This window comes from Manis pentadactyla, chromosome 3 (genome assembly GCF_030020395.1).
Source record: "Manis pentadactyla isolate mManPen7 chromosome 3, mManPen7.hap1, whole genome shotgun sequence".
NCBI lineage: Eukaryota > Metazoa > Chordata > Mammalia > Pholidota > Manidae > Manis > Manis pentadactyla.
The window spans coordinates 147,311,456-147,330,623 of record NC_080021.1 but is presented as its reverse complement, the minus strand read 5'-3'; the positions used below and the strand labels follow the sequence as shown (position 1 = coordinate 147,330,623).

Here is a 19,168-nt window from a genome sequence, read left to right as displayed (position 1 = left end):
TTTAAGAACGGTTGTATTACCACTTCACCTTGAGAAGAATGCATATACCTAAGATCATTTCTCTGAGAGTGAGTATTGCTCATGTATTTTTACAGTTATCTTTTCCTTAAAATGCAGGTATACTTGAAAAATGTATGGGTTAGAAACCTGACTTTCAAAAATGTCAACAATAATGCATGATATAAATGAAGTCAGGTTATTATCAGCTGACCAAGAACATGTTATCAGGGAACAAAAACAATACTCACCCAAAAGAAATGTTACAGAATTTTGAAAGGCAGGCCAAATTGTGTTCATTTTGTTTTCAATTCATCCTACTGATAAAAGAGCTCTTTTAAAATGTTGTAGCCTCTTGAGCAATGTTCCTTGACAGAGATTTCATTGACTTTTAATCAAAGGCTTAGAATATTCCATATCATCTATTTCCTTTTACTAAAGATGCTCTATCTGCTATTACATGCCCACAGCCATTAACTCAAAGCACTTGGTTGTAAGTATCACTCACAAGAAAAGATTTTCCATGACATAGTGGTAATCCGCCCGACTGCTGTCTGGCAGAAAACAGGCGGCAAACACAATGATGGCATTTAGGCCGTCCCCATAGTACCCTGGGGGACAAACAAAAAGACATTTGTGACCAATTCAAAGCTCTCAACAAGATAACATTTAACCTAAAGAATAAATCTGGAAGCCCTGGCAGTGTGTATTTGTGGATGTAAATACATGTATCTTTAAATGAGTATTATAAAGATTATACTTCTATAAGTATATGCACATAAAATTATCTTTCAGTGGTTAACATATATGTTATTTAGATATAGTCTTAAATATATAGTGTGAATATACTTGATATATAAGGTATCCATGCATTATGGATAATTACATGTGTTGACACGGTCATGAATGGGGTATATAAATATCAGCTTATCAAACGTTGGGGGACAACACTTTTTGGCTTACAGAATCTTGACTTAAGTAACAAAAAAGGTAATTTATATAACACTTCTTTCTTTAATGGCTAAGAAAGAGGTTCTGTCTGATTCTCTAGCTCTTTTTAGTTTTAGATCCCAGCAGTTAATCTGAAGGAAAAATTTAGTCTTTGTAATGCAGTACAACCTCAGACTCACTCACGCCAGTGAGCAGACAGCTACAACATCTTCACTTTGATTTCAAGGACTGTGTACTTGCCTGCAGTTTCCCTGGGGTCTCCAGATTCAACAGATAGTACATGGGTACATGGAGAGTTCTGGAACAGGCCTGGAATAACTGGGCATGGAATTCAGAGCCTAGTCTCTTTAAAAAGGGGCAAACCCTAAGAAGGGCCTGGTTGAAGCCTGCCTTTATTGAGTTTTATGAAAATGTGTGCTTTGGAGAAAATCTGAGAATACATCCTGGTACCATAGGGGTGGGGAGGTTGGAAGTGCTATTTGCAGGTGGTGGTGAGAAAATAGGAGGCAGTGTGGCCACTGAAACTCCAAGCGTCAAGAAAAATGTAGAGACATCTCAGGACATTCTCCCCACTTTTGCAAGCTCTGCCCCACTCTTTGAGCAAGCTTTGTGTTCCCTCGGAGCTCATCTTTGAAACTCACAGCAGAAGTCAAATCTCCACAGGTTTGTGTATGGAGTCTCACATGTCTGCCAGACTTAAAAATGGAAGCAGTACACTGTATTTTCCTTTTTTAATCTCCCTATTTCAACACTTGCAGTTTTTCCCATATAGCAGTTCTGGACTCCAGAATCACTAAATAAAGACTTCCTCGATGCTTTGAGGAGGAGGACAGGCCACACCCTCAAGCCTGATCAGAACTCAGTGTTTCATTTTGTCAGAACTTTAAATACCCTTCTGCTTATTACATAGCAGTAAAATACGGGCTGGGTATAGATTTGAATGGGCTTACCACTTGAAAAGCAGTTTAATAAGATGTTCTCTATGAAGACAGAAAGTATGACTCTGCCACAAAAGAGGCGGGGGAAGAGAGTGACATCAACCAAGAAAGATACCAAGTTATGGGTTTGCTTGTATTACTAACCTGAGGTTGTTGTATACAGTGTGTGTGCTGTATATCTTAGAAGACGCTACCTATGTAACGATACACCTAATGCAACGCGTTTGCAAAACAGGGTTATAGGAGCTTCTCTCTGGATCTTTTGCTTGGGTTCCATCTTTTCCACATGTAGGTATTTACCAATTTCTTTTTAGAATGCAGTATGCAGGAAAATGCAGGGGAAGATACATTTTAATACACAATGTGTTTATTCCACCAAGCAATTTCATTTAAGATTCATAACTGAATGGAAACTCACAAAGGGTAGGGTGGCTTAGCTACACCAGTCCTAACACCACAAAGGTATGCAGTGCAGACTCAGCACAATGAACAAGACTGAATTCATTAAAAGCAACAACAGACATAATGAATCTAACTTATAAGTAGATAGGAAAGCATCCTTTCAAAACCATCTTTCTAAATGCAGCTTTCTGGTTCCAGGATATCAGCATAATTTCAAGATCATGACTGCTCAGTTACTTTCATTTTTTTTTTTTTCCTGTTTCTGGGGAATTTCTAAGAAAAAAAAATTTTTTTAAAGGGAAGACTGAGGTTTATAAACAGTACTTGAGGAATCATCTTAAATGGCAGTTCAGCTCTTGGTGTCAATGCAATCTGTCCTTGCAATGTGATAGTGTTGAGTTCACTTGGATTCATTGAAGCCAAGGATACTTAAAGATGAACTTACCACTGCCCGAACATTGTCTACATCAGGAAGGTCTCTTTGTATGACAATAACTGAAATTTGCAAATGAAGATGGACTTTTGTACTTTTGGGCAGAGGAACTGTAGGAAGGGAAGAAGAGGCAAGATGGAACACAACAGGAGAGGAGGAAACGTAAGATGTAAGAAAGCAGCTGGCAGAAAAAGATTTCTTCGTGGAAGTTTTCCTTCTGAATCAAGAGCTGGTGCCATGGTTGTCAGACTTTGGAGGTATTTCAGAGAGCAATTGCAGGCAAAGTGCAACAACTAGAATGAGGAGGACTATTCACTTTTTGTCCCTCGGAGATGCCTTTCAGAGGGTCAGCTAACCCAATTTCTATTCTACATATGCAGCTTAATCAAGTGAGGTTTCCTGTCAGCAACTGCCTAACTCCATTGAAGTTTGGTTTTTTAAAAACGTGCATTTCATCAGACTCTCTTCTTAGTAATGGGAGGCGACTTCAGGGTGTGTGTGCTGAGGTGCATGAGCATTCCCACCGGGGGGCCTCCTGAGACCCTCTCAGGCAGTGATGTGACCCTTACCTGAGACAGAACACAGAGGCATGAAAGGGATGGAACACAAGTGTGCTGGCCACCAAATGGAATGGAGAGAGAAGGAAAGACGGCAGTCGCAACCAGAACACGCACACACACACACCAGCCTGCAACTCCGCATTCTTTCCAGGATCATTTGTCCAGCAACTCTGCAGAGAAGTTACCTGAATCTCCTATAATGAATAAGAGAAGTAAAAACACAAAAAAGGAATGTAATACTTCGGTATGACCAGCCTTGGCTATTTAAATGTGTTCTTTGCTCCAAGTTCAAAAAAAGTTCTCCACTCCAGTTTCTGGCCTCAAAGTGCCCCCACACTGTTGATCTAAACCACCCAGACCTCTGCCTTTTTATTTAAACAGGTGGCAGGATTATAGCTCCTGGGCTCATTGGAGGTGACACTGGCTTTGAGATCACCCTCTTTTGGCTGATGAAGTCATTGAGGCCCCAGGAAGTTAAGTGACGTACCAAGGTCACAGACAAATTAGTGGCAAAGATGGATCTTGAACTCTGTTCTTCTACATTGTGTCCAGAGCCCCTGGTAATAGTGCATTTTGAGGTCACCAAAGCTGAAGACTGAATTATTTGTTCAAACACTGCTCTCACCCACCCACCGATATTCCCAACTGGTGTGGACACGGGGTGGGACCCAGCTGTGCAGCTGACTCGGGGACCCCTTTCATCACAAAGCTGTGCTATGCAGAGCACTGGACGGTGGCACTTCCCTACTAGCCCGAACGGGAGACCTTCCTCACAGCAAAATGCAAGACACCAAAACAAGATTTACGTTCTCTCCAGAGGGCTGCTTTTTAAATGCTCATCAGAAGCCAGGATGACACACTCAGCAGACCGGTGACTGAGGACAGTGCTTTATCACCACTCAGGTCTGTGAAAGTGGTGTGAGCTCCCAATGCAGCAGGCAAAGCTTTGCAAATTCAGAAGTAACACTGAGTTATCTTTACTTACAGAGTGCAAAAGCTGTTAAGGGTGTGGGAAGAGGTGGCATCTTGCTAACGTTCCGGAGGCTGCAAGCCAGGGGCACACTCATGCAGGCCGGCACCTGGAGAAGGCCGAGGCGGAGCCGGGGACAGGCAAGGGGCCCTTGTCTTCCAAACAAACCAGGCAGTCACGCAGACATGAACCGAGCTCGCAACACAGAACGGAGAGAAGCAGTGCTGGTGGGGAGGAGGTAGGGATGAAGGGCACAGCAAACCAGGCTGCCCGTGAGGTGTCAGCTGCATGTTCCCAAGGACTGTGACAGGCAGAGCTGCGGCTCTTTTGACCCCCATGTGCTGACGGCGATCACTCTCTCCTGAGTCTAGCAATAGACCCAAGTGCTCACCCCACCTATTCCTCCCACTGATTTCACTGTGGTTGAAAGAACAAGACAGTGAGTTTACTAGGGTAGAAAGAGATAATTTGGCCTTAGGATAGCAGCGAAGCAATGAGCCTGTCCTCTTTACAAAAAGGAACTCTTGGTCTAAGACATGGGTGGTTAAAATGTATGGGGATTATTACTGGGGGACTGATTTACTTTTACAGACTTCTACATTTTTTTGTACTTTTTAGAAGGAGCACAGGCTACTTTTCTCTTCAGCCTTTGTTTTCTTTTTACTTCCAAAAAGCAAACAAACCAAAAACACCTGATGGGTGTTGCAGGGGAGGTACGACCTGGGAAGGTCTGGATTGATGTTCATATGGCAGTTTTCATCCTAGGAACAGAGGGCTGACTCTAAGGCTGATTGGCTGTTACTTCAGCATCAGCTCTCGTTCTGCAGGGCCAGGGCAAGTTTCCCTTTAGAGGACACTGCCCCCCGCCTCACAGCACCATCACTGGGCCATACCACCATTCCGGGTCACACAGTGGGACAGGAGGAAGGAAGGACATGGCCCTGGGCACCCACACTCATTTTCCTTCACTATGGTAGTCAGAGTCCCTGGTGGAGGTAGCAACAGATGGGATGGAAGGTGGAAAATCTGCTAGCGGAGGGAAGTTTAGCTGGAAAAACAAAATGTCCTTCTGCTTGTTAGAAAACAAATGCTGTGGGTTTAATGCAGTGCAAAGGCGCCTCTTTTGCTTCCTTATTAAGGAAAAGCATGATGATTGCCTTGCCAGCTTACACTTCTTCTGGAACAGCTGGGTGGTTAGGGCGCTGTCTCGGGACCACAGGAAAGCAGTGCATGCAGTGGAAAACCCCAAAAGCCATTTATATTCTCTGAAGTTGACAACATTAAATGTGTTGCCTGTGCTCATCTGACTTCTTATGAACCCCAAACGAATCAAGACAGCACTGGAAATAAACAACACAGCTTTTATCTGCCCCTGCTTCCTCAGTAAGCAGGTGGAGGCTTGGACTGGAAATGCCTGTTGTCAGGCACAGATGTAATGGAGTTTACGAGGAGCAAACTTCAGGTACGAGGGAAAAGGTGACCAGGCTGAGTCTAAAAATACTTCCTAAAGCTTCTGAAGAGAATTCAAAAGACCGTTTTGTATTTAGAAGCACCTCTGGCCAACTGTCTTGTCACTTTCAGCAAAATTTAGGCCCACTCTCATTCTGCAGGGCTGGGGCAAGGTTCCCCTTAGGGGACACAGCCCCCAGCCCCAGAGCACTATCACTGGGCCATATTGCCGTCCAGGTCCAACAGTGAGGCAGGGGAAAGGAAGGTGTCACTATAGGCCAGGATGGTGTGGACTCGACAACAATGCAATGAAACCCTACAACCGACCCCTATGAATTCCAGAGAGACATTATTAAATTGGACAGCTGTGGCTTTCCAGAACTTTGCACTGAAGATTATAGCCATCAGATATGTGAAAAGCACTTTTTACACTGGAGACTTATTTTTGCATAGCAGGCCTTTCCCATGTTGATTGAATTGAGTAGTCGTTCATATACTTAGCTCTACAGTCCCCCGACCACTGACTATAGAATAGGGTCTTTGGGATGTCATGCTGCAGAGAACCCTAGTTTCCTTTTTTAGTAAAAGCAATATGGCTGCCCCACTGCCCCATTCCCAGATCTGCACAGAGCTTGACTACCTCCGTGAGAAATGACTCTCCTGTAGGGCTCGATGACCTTCATGTCAATCCGCTGCTCTTGTTCTCCGATCACCACCGTTCTCCACAACCGGTTGTCCTCCCGCTCCTCTTCCGCCGTATATTCTGGAATCGACTCTGACTCTTGGCCAGAATCTTTGTTGGCTGTGGGGTCCTCTGGAAATGAAGCACAGAGCAGGCCTGAAGGAGAAAGACCTCAGCAGCGGAGGCGATTCAGTGACTAGCTAGCCGCTGGCAGAGTCGACCTGATGGAATTCCCTGTTCTGTGTGACTTGTGCAGAGCTTAGCTTACCACCACCCTGACCACGCGAAGGACGCTCAGTGAGACCTTGGCTGATGGAACAATCGGATCCATTGCTGAGGCTAAGCTGAGGGTGGGTGTAGGTGCAGGGCTAGAGCTGACTTGTGTAGGTGGAGATGCAAGTAGGGGATAGGCTGGTACTCATTTCTTCTTGATCATACAGGTTGAAAACAACATGCCTTTCTTATGGGCTGAAGGGCTGTAATTAGGCCAGCATAACCTTGCTTCCCTTGGGCCACAGCTCCTGGCATACCCTGAGCGCTCAGAGGCTTTTGGGGGCCTCAGCTTAGTGTCTTGGTGATATTTAGTGGCTTTGACTCTTACAATGGACTTGAGTCCTCTTCCCTATTGGGAGCACATTTGATATTATTACCTATGGAGTTTTCAAAATGTTACAGAAAGACTTTACAGCAAGGGAAGCAAAGAACTTTGTTGACCAGAAATGTTCCAAGACCAAAAATTCACACGATTCCTATTTGTGGGTGCACAGGGCAATAAAAAAGCCCACTGAGCATTCATGGGGAGAAATTTACTATCTACTCTTGTGCAATCATTTTAAGTGCTTTAAAATAAGCAGCAATTGTTTCCATTTTTACTTTGGATACTAGTAGATACGTTTAATAATGGTTATTCTTTGTATGTGTAAGTAATTTGAAGAAGAAGATTATTTATAACCTTCACAATAATCCTGTGAAATATTATCATTCTTATTTTTGCATTCATGGGAAAGGTCCTTTGATTTACACTGCTCTTATCTTCTTTCTACTCCACTTTGACAGTAGTAATGGCAATACTTTATTAAGTATCTATCATGTCTCAGGCACAGTAGTAGGTATTACAGAGGCCATTATACCCACGCAAAAACTGACTTTGAAGTAGTTTGCCTCAGATCACAGAATCAGTGAGTTAAGTCAAACCCTTATCTTTTCCCCTCCTATAAGCTATCATATTAAACCTTGAAAGTGTGATTGTCTCATTCTAGTTTATTTTCCTCTGAATGTACTGGTTTCTTGCACTGAGGAATTGTGCTCGAATCACGTATAATACTTTCCCCAATCTACCCCACACTTAGTTTGGAAACCTGCACAGAACACTCAACAAAAATTGGGAGGTGAGGGGGTAAATACAGGAAAGCATGGACAAGTTCCTGAAAATAAAGGTAATCTAAGGGAGCCACAACAAAGCCATTATGTTCTGGAAGACTCCTCAAGATGCATTCAAATGTGTCTGATTGCCTGTGACTCAGAATAGCAAAATGAAGTCCAGCTGGGAAGCAATCTAAGTGTTTTCTGCCAACACCGACAGCTATACCACCTACAGAGCCTTGCCTCACTCCCGGCTTCCTCTGGGTTCCCACCAGTGCTCAGCAGCTAACTAAGGACGGCAAGCAGCAACCTTTGGCTTCAGACCAAACACAGTGTCACTGGTGCACATCCATCCCTCTGCAGTGGACTCGTATGGAATCCCTTCCTATGTCTCTCCTCCTACTTGGCACAGTGCCCTTGGATGCTCATTTTAACTCCCTTCCCAGGACCCTACTTTCCAACTGGCCTCTGCTCCCTCAGAGCTCCGGGCTCTGATGTAGACTTCTCCTCCATGCTCCTGGACACATATGCTCTTCCCTGCCATGAATTCACCACCCACTACCCCCTCTTCATCCTGTTTGGGACTTTCTGGCCTGCTCTAACTTGACCCAGTTGATCTGTGTGGGATTGTTTGTTTTGTTTGCTTCATGTTTTTATAGAGGCTACCGTGCTAAAAAAAATTTTGTATATGATATTCTTTTTCCTGGTTATAAAAAAAAACCACACTAATAAAAGTGCAAGCAATAGAGAAAAATTGTCTGTAAAAACAGCAAAGATTGCCCTTATCACTCTATTATTGTTTGCATATTCTTTTCCTATGTGCATGCACACACATATACTTCTTTCCCCCAAAAGTAAGATGATTCCATATATTCTGCATGCTCTGTATATACTGCTCTACAATGTGCTCCTGCCTAGTAATTTGGCATAGGCTTCTTTACAGTGAATATAAACTCTATGATCATAGAATATTTCATTTTACTGATGTTTTCTGGTTTGTTAATCCTATAGTGATGGAAATTAAGAGACAGCTGGCAAGTTGCTAAGACCCCTATTCCTTCCTCACCTCTTCTGGTTGACATAAATGGACAAAGGAAATTATTCATGAGCTGGCGGTATACAGTAAATTCTCTTCAGGTGTTTATTTCTAGAAGTCAACAATACAAGCTAGTAAGGAACAAAGATCACTTTACTTACTCCCTTAAATTAACAATAACCTCCTGATCTTAATAAATCTTCTGCTACAATGATAAATTGTCATCCTTTTCCCAGTCATCATTTGAGCACTACTGTAAAAACTGTCAGGTCTCATTTAACTCTCCATCCCCAGGGCCTCCAAAAATTTAATTTTGGGTCTCATGTCCTCTTCACTATGAAATGCTTGATTTTCTTCATTTCCTTTTCTCAAGACCAAGTTTTTCTCCCTGTTGACTGCTGAAGTTTAAGCCCTAGTACACCAGGGAGAAGTCAACTTGAACATTTTCTTTTGTCTTTCGTGAGATGATATAATAAATGAATTCAATGAATGTCCTGGACTATACAGACCCGAGTGGGGAATCCACTGCTGATGTTCCTTGTCAGCTGTGGCCTTCTAGTAGGGACATACATCTGTGAAAGGTGACTAGCTTTCTATATTATGATCTTCCACTGATAATGTGAATAATCTTAGAAGACATTATGTTTGAACTTTGTTATGTTAGAGGAAATACATCCTTTATACACTTGAGTCTCTAAAGGTCTTTTGGTGACAAAGAGCAGGCTGCTAGTTAATTTGAATGTAAAAACTCAGCATACGAACATACAAAGAAAAATCTTTTCCGACCACACCATTATGGCATAAGGTTGCTTGTAAGTAAAAAAAAAAATAAGCTTGACACTTGATTAGTTTATATGCAGAGTTAAAACAGAATTGATTTTATAAGCTGGTTGCCTTCAGGCTGTGAAAATAATGAAAGACTGCAGTTCAGGAAGTTAAATGAAGTGACTCTCTGATTATCTAAACAAATGCAGGGGTAACTTATTTATATAGAAAACTTATTAGGGGCCAGTTTTAGAAAAGATAGTTTAAATGAGGTCACTAAACATCACTTAGGAGGCTAGGAAGAAAAAATAGAAAAGCACATGAGTATTTCTTATAACATTCTTATCAGAAATATTCAAGCTAAAATTCTTTATTCTTTTTCCATTTCCCTTCTGAAATAACTTTGCTGAGATCTTAATATGTAAAAAATAACTCTGTGGTTGATTTGGAAAACAGAAATAGGTGATCTTTTTTTTACCTTCAGATATTTTTAAGTTTCTAATATTAGTATAACAGAGCATTAAAAAAAAAATCTGATTCAGAAGATCGGAGACTGATGAGAATTAGGCTTGGGGTGGGTTAATGATTGTGCATTGAGTCCCCTGTACAGAATTTTATTGTTGTTAACTGTTAACAACCATTTGATCAATAAATATGAGAGATGCCCTCTCAAAAAACAAAACAAAAAAAAAGCTGATATCTCCCTTAATATGAAAGATTGGCTTCCTAAATCCTTCACTATCTACAGATTTCTGACATCTTGAGCACTTGTCAATATCAAAGGAAACCCAGTCTTAATTATATCGGTACATTGAATGATATTTTCAACTATTTGTACACAATTATTAAAGAAAATGGCCTGGAAGTGAAGACTAACATCTTTTGATAGTGAGGTTCAAAAATTTTCTATAAGCAAAAGTCACACTGTGGGCACATACCTGGCAGGAATGTTTTGTCATCTGCTACCGAATAAAATGGGCAAATGGCATGAAAATCCTTCTAGCATTTGGTAAAATAAGAGCCCTCGAGTCATGAAGATGACTGTATAAAAGGGCATGTGAATCTGAAGGGGCCTTTCAGGCTTTGCTTCAGGTATGTTAGCCTAATCTAGTAAAGACCCTCTTCGGTTCATTGGCAGTATATTTATGGAAACGCAGCACGGCCGGGGAGTCAGGACAACTGTGGGTTTGAATGCTTGCTCTGACATTTACTAGATATAGGACATTAGCTAAACTATTTAACCACTCTGTGCCTCAGTGTTCACATCATAAAATGGGGGAAACATAATACCTATTCATAGAGTTGACATGAGGATTAAAACAGTTAATATTTATCAAGCAGTTAGCACAGATCCCCGGCACATAGTAAACACTATGAAAGTGTTCACTAAACAAAATAAACTACCAACCAGACACATTTGAAACACTGTGCCTTAAAAACTCCAATGTCATTCAGAATATATATGCCTAGTCCAACATGCTCACACAGAAACCCCCAGAACATGCAACTTTCAAGCATTTAGTCTTTCTTTGGGATTAAAATGTACTCTGACCCTCTTATGCAGTTATCTATGTCTGCTTGTTTATAAAATGTAGCTCCTCAGGTGGACTTGGGGTTTTCAATGTTTAATAGTTTTGTTTGTTTAAAAGTGTCTGAAAATACATCTTTCATCTGCAAATCAGGGTGAACTATAAATTCCACTTATGTTAAAATTCTGTCCTTTGAATTTAAGACCTAAAAGTAGGGTTGTGGCTGTTAAACCGGTTCTTTCAACCTAACTGGTGGACTAACTAAAAAGAACTATGTCAGCCAGTGGCAGCTTTAATTACCAGTTTACTTAGCCACTACCACTTTGCCTGACAGTTTTACTATTTATAAAAATAAAGGTTCAGATGTAGTGTGACATAGCCCTCCAGGGCAACAGGGAAGTACAGGGGGAGCTTAAAAGGGATTTTTAAGTCAAGGCATAATTCTTACATGTGAGAATTTATTAGCAGGAAAAGGGCTGGGGCAGCTGAGATGCATGGAGTAGCTGGCAAAGAGCCTCTGAGATGGTAAAAATGACTATGAATTCAAGGCCTTCTTTCTTCTCCTGTTTATGTATTTCAACTTGCAGGGCCAAATACCCAGATAACTATAGAAATTCAAGAAGAAGACATTCAAGAACATGATAAAAGTGCAACATAAAATCTCTATTTAAACGTAATAAACTGTAGGACAAGTAGTTCAGCTACTTCTTTTTTTAACTTGAGGAAATGAAGCCTTATCCTCTGGGAAGGCAGAGTCGCAATCTTGCTGGTCATCGTTACTGCCTCAGTAGCTCAGTGATCACTGGTTGAATGAATTAACTAATGTGATGAACTTCCTAATTTCCTACTTATGTTCTCCTATGAATGACACTGTCAGAATTAACATGGCTCTAAAAGTCAGGACACCATTTAATTGTGGTTTTTCTTTTGGACTAGAATAATTTTCACAATGTGTAAAAGCAATAGCTATAGTCAGGATCCTCTCATTTTTGATTCCATATATTATAAAGTTAGAGAATTACACCCTGTAAAATGGAAACTGTATGATGTCATTTTAAAAAGCAAATGATTAGTATCTGTATGTATTTCTTATCAAACACAATTTCACTGGACAAGAGAAAGACTTAAAATGAGACTGGTATTTATTTATATCAGGAGTGTTTGATTCATCAACTTTAAATTTTCTTCCTTTTTATTCTTTCCCCACCACACCCAGCCCCATGCCTCCTTCCTTCCTACTTAAAGAAGATAGAGCAGCAAATATAATAAGGTTCCTACTCTCATGGAGTGGATATCCTAGCGGAGGAGAATGACAGTAAACGAACAGTTGAATGATATGATTTCCGTTTAGTGACACATAGAAAATAAAATGAATACTGGGACAGAAAGTGACTGGGTGGGGTGGGGAGTGCCTTTGATTAATCAGATGACACCTGATTAAGATCTGAATAAAGGGAAGGCACCCGCCATGTAAGGACCTTTGGGAAAGAACATTCTGCAAAGTGGGAGCTTGCACAAAGAAATTGGGAAACTCTAATTGCTCCCTTCAAATTTTATCTTCCAGATTAAGTTCTCGTTCTCTGCAAACCCAGCTCCAATTTTCTTGTACCATGTAACAATTTTCCCACAGCCCCAGCATAAAGTCTGGCATACAGTAGGGGTTTAACAAAGGAGCAATGGCTATGCGTGACCTCTATGAACCATACCGATTCTGTCAAGCTCTAAATGGTCAATCAAGGCCACCTATGACCTGAGATACAAACAGAAGCTTCTAGAAATCATAGAAAGAAGCCACCAGCAACAACAAGGGAGGTTTGTTCCTAATGCCATTTAGAGACTCTTTCACTTTTCACCTAACTTTGGCCACTTACCATGCCCAGTGTATTCAAAAGAATCTGCTTCATCAGGGGTATCCAGTTCATCCACATTGATATCAATTTCATCTGGACTGTCCAGGTTATCGTCAGAGAGAACAGATCCTTCACTTTGGTCCAGAGAAAGATTGATATTTGGAGCTGTGAGCTTGATTCTCCGAGGATGACTGCCATTAAGATCCAGAGAATTAGGAGGTTCTAACAAAGAAAAAGAACAGCAGCAAGTATTAGACCACATGTATGGCTGACAACAGCGGGTGTGGGCCCCAGTGAAAGACACTCCTAAGGCCCTTTCATCAAAGGTCCACCTGGCAAAATCCTTCCCTGGGATTTGGACCCCCGTCTTCAGCAGCAGGCCTCAGGGCTGGCTCACTCCGGCCATATCAGCCCTGGCCATGTAGAAATAGGAAGTAGGAGCCATCGCTAAATGGGCGGAACACTAGTTTTTAGAACTGCCCTGCTCAAGTTGGAGAACTTGAATGAATGGAATTTTTATGGTGTATAAAAAAAACAGTTAAGTGTGTGTGTGTGTGTATATATATATATATATCTTATAATGGATCACATAGACTTCACTCCTATGAAATGGAGGATAACACTTTACCTCTTACATCCAGACACCCGCAAAACACTTCTCTTCAGTCCCTGACAACTCTGTGTGTGATCTACAATGGACTTCCTTTGGCTGGCAGTCTTTTATATAAAGAAAATGGAAGTACCCTCCCAGATCCCATCCCTTCACCAAGCAGTCAGTACCACTTCTGCCACCATTGCTTGACTTGGTTCCCACAGCATAAACGACGGCCTTATGTTAGGGGGCGGGGAAGCAGCCCCCACCCTTTTAGTAACATGCATCTTGCTGCTCTTGTGCCCTTCCCTTAACAGCAACAGGGCTGGAAGAGTCATTTGTTACCAAGTTGATCCCAACTAAACAATTGCAGAGAGATGGCCTAAAAACAGAAATTTCAGGATTCCTTTACCACAAAATATTGTGAAGGCCATCCAGCTACCCTCAATTGTGTAATTCTAACTTGGGGCTTGTCCTAAGGAAGCTGACACTGTTTCTCTGTCATTGAAATCTTTTTTTTTCTGAATAGAACATCATTCCAAATTGTGTCCCAGTGAATGTTTTTATGTATTACTTGAAAAAAAATTTCTATTGACCAGTGAGTTTGGAAAACCTTAGGTTTTTATCTCATACAAATTCTCAGAGCAGTGCTGAGATAATATACTTATGATGATAGAAATGTTCTATATATGGCTCAAGCACTGGAGCTAGTCTAACTGAAGAACTGAACTTTTCTAATTTATTTTCAATTTTAATTAATTTAAATAGCCACATGTGGCTAACTGCTATAATCAGACCCTTAGTGCCTTTAATATTCAAAAGTGCATTGTGACCTTGAAGAGTGGAATAGTCATAGAGTGGCTGTCATGCTTTTTGGTCATACAACATTTAAAAATAATTATGTCACACATGACTGGTATTTAGAAGAATGCACATTAAATACTTAGAAAGAAAAAAAATCGACTCCCTTCTTCTTATTCCATTGTAGGGTTGGCTGATAACGTCAGGATTTAAGATTTCCTTATGATCTTGGTACAGTGCAAAGCAGTGACTCTAGTACAGACTACAGACTAGGTTGCAACTGAAACTGTAAGATTTCTTTTTGCATATGCCTTGGGTTGTAAACCTTAGGGGGCAGGATTTTTTTGTTTTTGTTTTTTAATAAACCAGGATACTGAGCATTGTGGAAATCACATTTCTAATTTTAAACATTCTCTCGCTTAAGTACAAATTTAGTGACCTTAGATGATAGTTAGAATTTGGTATTATGATATATGTAGCCAATTATCACAGGAACTCACAACGTTGATAGATACAGCTGTGGTCCAGGAGATAAAGGTAGCCCACACTGGTGAGCATCAATATTCAAGTCAACTCTGAAATTAACCAAATGGAGCCTAACACCTTCCTCACACATATATATATATTTTTCTCTCTTCACTTTTATCACGGAAATCACAAGTTGGATGCATAGGAAATAATTCTCTCACTGCATAATGAAAATGTTTGGATACAGAATACCGCTGAAGGAAATGAACAAATGCTCCTCTCACCCGGCCTCATGTCTGCAGCACTGGGACTCAGCATGCCCTCCTCAAAGGGGATGTCCATTCCTACATCCTCTGAGGGTGGTCTGAAAGAAAACACAGCAGAGGGTGTGAAAAATCGTGTGGGATTTAATTTCCATTTGAAAAGGAAACCTAGAGATTCCAGGGTAACATTTTCAACTCCCTTGGAATAAACCAAGTCTGTGTACTGAATCCATAGCAAGTGACCCCAAATTAGAATAAAGACCTCCTGCAGTGACTATAAATGAGAACCATGGACTCCAGTTTTACTCTGTATACAGAGCAAGCCACTTCTACCAGCTCACGTAAGTAAACACACACTGAGTAAAAAAATTCAGAAACGGGAAAAGCAAACAACTATTAAAATATCCTTAAGGGAGCATTTAATATATATTTTTTTCAACAAGAGAGGCAGTATATATATGCTTTGGAGTTAAGCCAGGCCTAACTTTGTGTATCTCCCCTCTTCTGTAAATCTGAGCATGTTACTGAAACTGCTGTGGGCAGAGGAAAGCATCTCTGCTGATCTCATCTGCTTTATTTGTAAAGTAGAGATAAACCCCCTACCTCAATGAGTTGCTGAAAGATTAAGCAACAACTATAAAGTGCCTCATCCTCCTGAGGAGGTACCAGTTCTTGTTATTTCCATTCCTTCTTTGATTATTTAAAGATTCATTGTTAATTATATGTCCCTGAAGATGGTTCTGGTCATGAGCTACCATCTCTTTGAAGTCTCTATTTGGCATTGAGCCCAGGACCATTCCTGGGAGCCCATTTGGTAAGACAAGTAGAGGAGAATAAGAAAATACTGGAGAGACTGTGACAAATCTATATGCGTTTATAGGGAGCTGCCCACTACCCACACTGAATTCCCCTTGACTTATTTTTATCTCCTGTCCCTTGTTCAGCAAATCCCTATTTATCACAGTAAAATTTTTTTCTTCACGGTGACTTCTATATAATCCCACTCATCTAGGGTAACTCCTTGTGATGCAGGCACTAACCTAAATTTAAATATGATAAACCTTTGCGTTAAAGTTCTTAACTGGAACCCTCTCTTCCTGTCTTACTGAGACTTCTCCCCTCTTCAATCTGGGGCTGCCAAATATCCGGATGGTCAATTTCTCCAGGATCTAAATTAAACTCCTGATTGGCAACAAAATACTATGAATGAAAACAAAATTGGATGTTACAGTGATAATTGTTCTTGCTTCAAATATGTACTGAGTGTCTACTAGGGACTGAGGATATAGAGGAACATAAGAGGGAGCCTTGCTCTTGTGGTGGACGGGACACATGGGTGAAAATGAAAATGAGAGCAGTAGGGCCTGGGTCCTTGCCCGCCAGTGCCATAGACCCTCTGAAACCACAGCCTCACGCGGTTTCTTTCTCCATCCCCTCGCTGTGGCTTCTCTCCTGTATGTTCTCTAAACGGAACCCTGCATCCTAGCAGAACAATGGGTGAGAGATTGGCATGGGCATCAAAGGCAATAGTGTGTTGGCAGTAACAAGATGACTCATGCCACACAGACACACACCACACTGGGTGAGACTGAACCAAACTGCCCAGCATGGAGGTGGGAGGGGTGAGCAAAGAGAGGGCCTGAGCTAGACCCCAACTTTGAATGTCATGGGACCCAGGGAGAGAGATGTCTGGTGTCCCATGCTGCTGCAGTGTTTAAGATTCCTTACAATGCTCCCTTGGCATCTTAAGTAATCTGAGTGTGTTCTCCTTGAAGTCAACTGTGCAGTACCTAGAAAATAACAAAGCGCTGCTGTTAAAAGCAGCTGGATTCAAATCTTAGCTCTGTTTCTTACTGTGTGTCATGTGGTAAGTTATTTAATCTTTCTGTGCCTCAGTTTATTCACCAGTAAAAGGGACAGAATGTGCAATGCCTGAAAACAGCACTGTGGTTTAACTGAAGTATGTGTCATGGTTGGACAAAACACAATTAAAGTTACTACAATTAGGATATTAGCCTAGGTAAGGGAAAATTTCAGGACCACAAAAATCTCCATAGAGCTTAGAAGTGCCCCTGAGCCCAGTGACATTAGTGAATAGAGCTTTCGTCTCTCAATATTCCTTTGCAACACAGAGCAGAGACCCTGTAAAGAAGGTGCTAGAAAGCCAGTGGTGGCATGCATGGGGGAAGGGAGGAGATGAAGGCTCTGATCAGGGCGTGAGCAGAGGAGAGGGACTCTCAGAAACCCATGGTAATTATAGAGAGCTATGGGGACATTTCAGGAAACCTCAGGGACAGAGAAGGAAAGCTGAACCAGAATAGCCCAGAGTCAAACCTAGAAGAAACCCAAGTTGTGCTCATTGTAAATACTTCAACCACATTCACCTGTTAGGTTCATCAATATTTGTAGAAACAAAGTGGCCAAACAGAATAGTTAGTGATTGGACAGAATGGAATTTTACAGTCAGTAATCGAAGACTCTTGAGATCTGTTAGGTAACAAACCAGTCCAGCGTGAGGATAAACATTTTATCTTATTCATCCACAGCTCCTACTTAATTTGGGGTTCCCTGTATGCAGAATGGAGCTACCAAAGAAGCTGAAGGAGTTGTAAATACAAGCCTGACTTTACTATGGCTGACCTCCCAAACACATGTTCAGCTCCATGTCTCCATCTAGAGGAAGGATCCAGAACTATCTGTTTGCTGGATGTTTTTATAATCATGACTGCTCTTCAACTATTTCTGGCTCTCGGCCTTCTGGGCACAGGGTAAATTGTACTTCCCTGTCCTCCTTTGACATGAGGGTGGTCACGGGCTCTGACAAATGAAGTTAGGACTGGAAGCGGCAGGTGTCATTTCCGGCAGAAGAATTAGGAGCAAGTGTGGGGTGCCACGTGCTGTTCCTACCTTGGGGGCTGTGAGGAGCAGAGGCCCTTGCTAAAACTCGTTGGACACGTGAACAAGGAAGGGATTTTTGTTGTGTTTGCTCCTCCTGACATGTGGGGTTTCTTTGTTACCACATCCTAATCTAGCCCATTCTGAACTAGGAGAGCTAGCCTTTATTGACTGCTTTGAAGGGAATATCTGACCCATTTCCCACATTCTCAACTCAGGTGCATGTTGATGATGCACATCTTCTTGTCTGAGGTGCTAAAGCATGAAAGAACATTTTTTTTAAAGTGAGGACAAAAGTTCCTCATTTTAAAGGTCAAACACCTAAAATAAATAGACACATCGATTAAATAAAATAAAAATTAAGCAATACTATTAAATTCAAGGTAGAAACCCCTGGATTCTAACTCTCAGATGTACTCTCTTTGCTGAAAACAACAACAACAAAAGATATTAGTAAGTATCTGGCAAAGTGTGATGCCATGTACCATTATAAATACAAAGAAATGCTGTATAGGGCAGGGTACCCAAAAAAGTAATTAATACATTTCCAAACTTGAAAGAAACCAAGGAAAATCCCCATGACAGAAATTAGGAGTTATTCTAGGAAACTGATGAAAAGGTAAACCCCTGACTTGACATAGGCTTTAAAGTCCCACAGAAGTAACCCCCAGGTGCTACAAGAAAGGCCTAGACCGGAACTTCTAAGTAAGGCTTTGGATCTTAGGGAAAAGGGGATGAGAACAAACTCTACCTTCTGGCCTTGGAAAGCACAGTCTGCCTGGAATCTCAAGTAGAAAATAAAAAGCTACCAGTGAATCAGAGGGTCTACTCATATGCCCAGCATATTTCACTTTATATTACCTGAATGATGTAGGAAACCCAAGTTAAGAGATTCAAATTCAAATTCATCAAGGATCACTGAAGGCCTAGAGGGCTAAGTTCCCAGAAGAATCAAAAGTGAAACCACGTGGTAGGGTTACTTTTACAATCTAGGATTCACTGGTAATCCATTTAGGAGGAAGAAAAAACCCTCTGAAATATGAGCTCACATCCAAAAAGGAAAACTCAAAACCTCAAAACTACAAACACATAAGGGAAGAAAAACTACAATGGATTGCCATGCCAGCAGATGCACTCAACAGAAGAATTAGCTATAAAAGTCCTAAAAAAAAAAGGAACAATATGACAGAGACTGTAAAGATAAAAGAATAATTTTTAAACTTTC

General features: G+C 41.2%; 1 protein-coding gene across 12 annotated transcripts in view; it reads right to left on the bottom strand.

Annotated features, from left to right (window-relative positions):
* PRUNE2 (prune homolog 2 with BCH domain) overlaps positions 1–19,168 on the bottom strand; it is a 237,136-nt gene that overhangs the window by 23,543 nt on the left and 194,425 nt on the right. For 8 of the 12 annotated variants that reach the window (XM_057498559.1, XM_057498562.1, XM_057498561.1 and 5 more), the window contains exons 10-14: positions 16,787–16,838; positions 15,070–15,151; positions 12,946–13,146; positions 6,341–6,514; positions 506–608 (exon numbers count right to left, since the gene is read on the bottom strand). In XM_057498559.1, the coding sequence (XP_057354542.1) occupies positions 506–608; positions 6,341–6,514; positions 12,946–13,146; positions 15,070–15,151; positions 16,787–16,838 (612 nt within the window). Of the gene's footprint in view, positions 1–505; positions 609–2,231; positions 3,476–6,340; positions 6,515–12,945; positions 13,147–15,069; positions 15,152–16,786; positions 16,839–19,168 lie in introns of those variants that run through there. The other 4 variants (XM_036893505.2, XM_036893508.2, XM_057498567.1 and 1 more) reach the window with 3 other exon arrangements.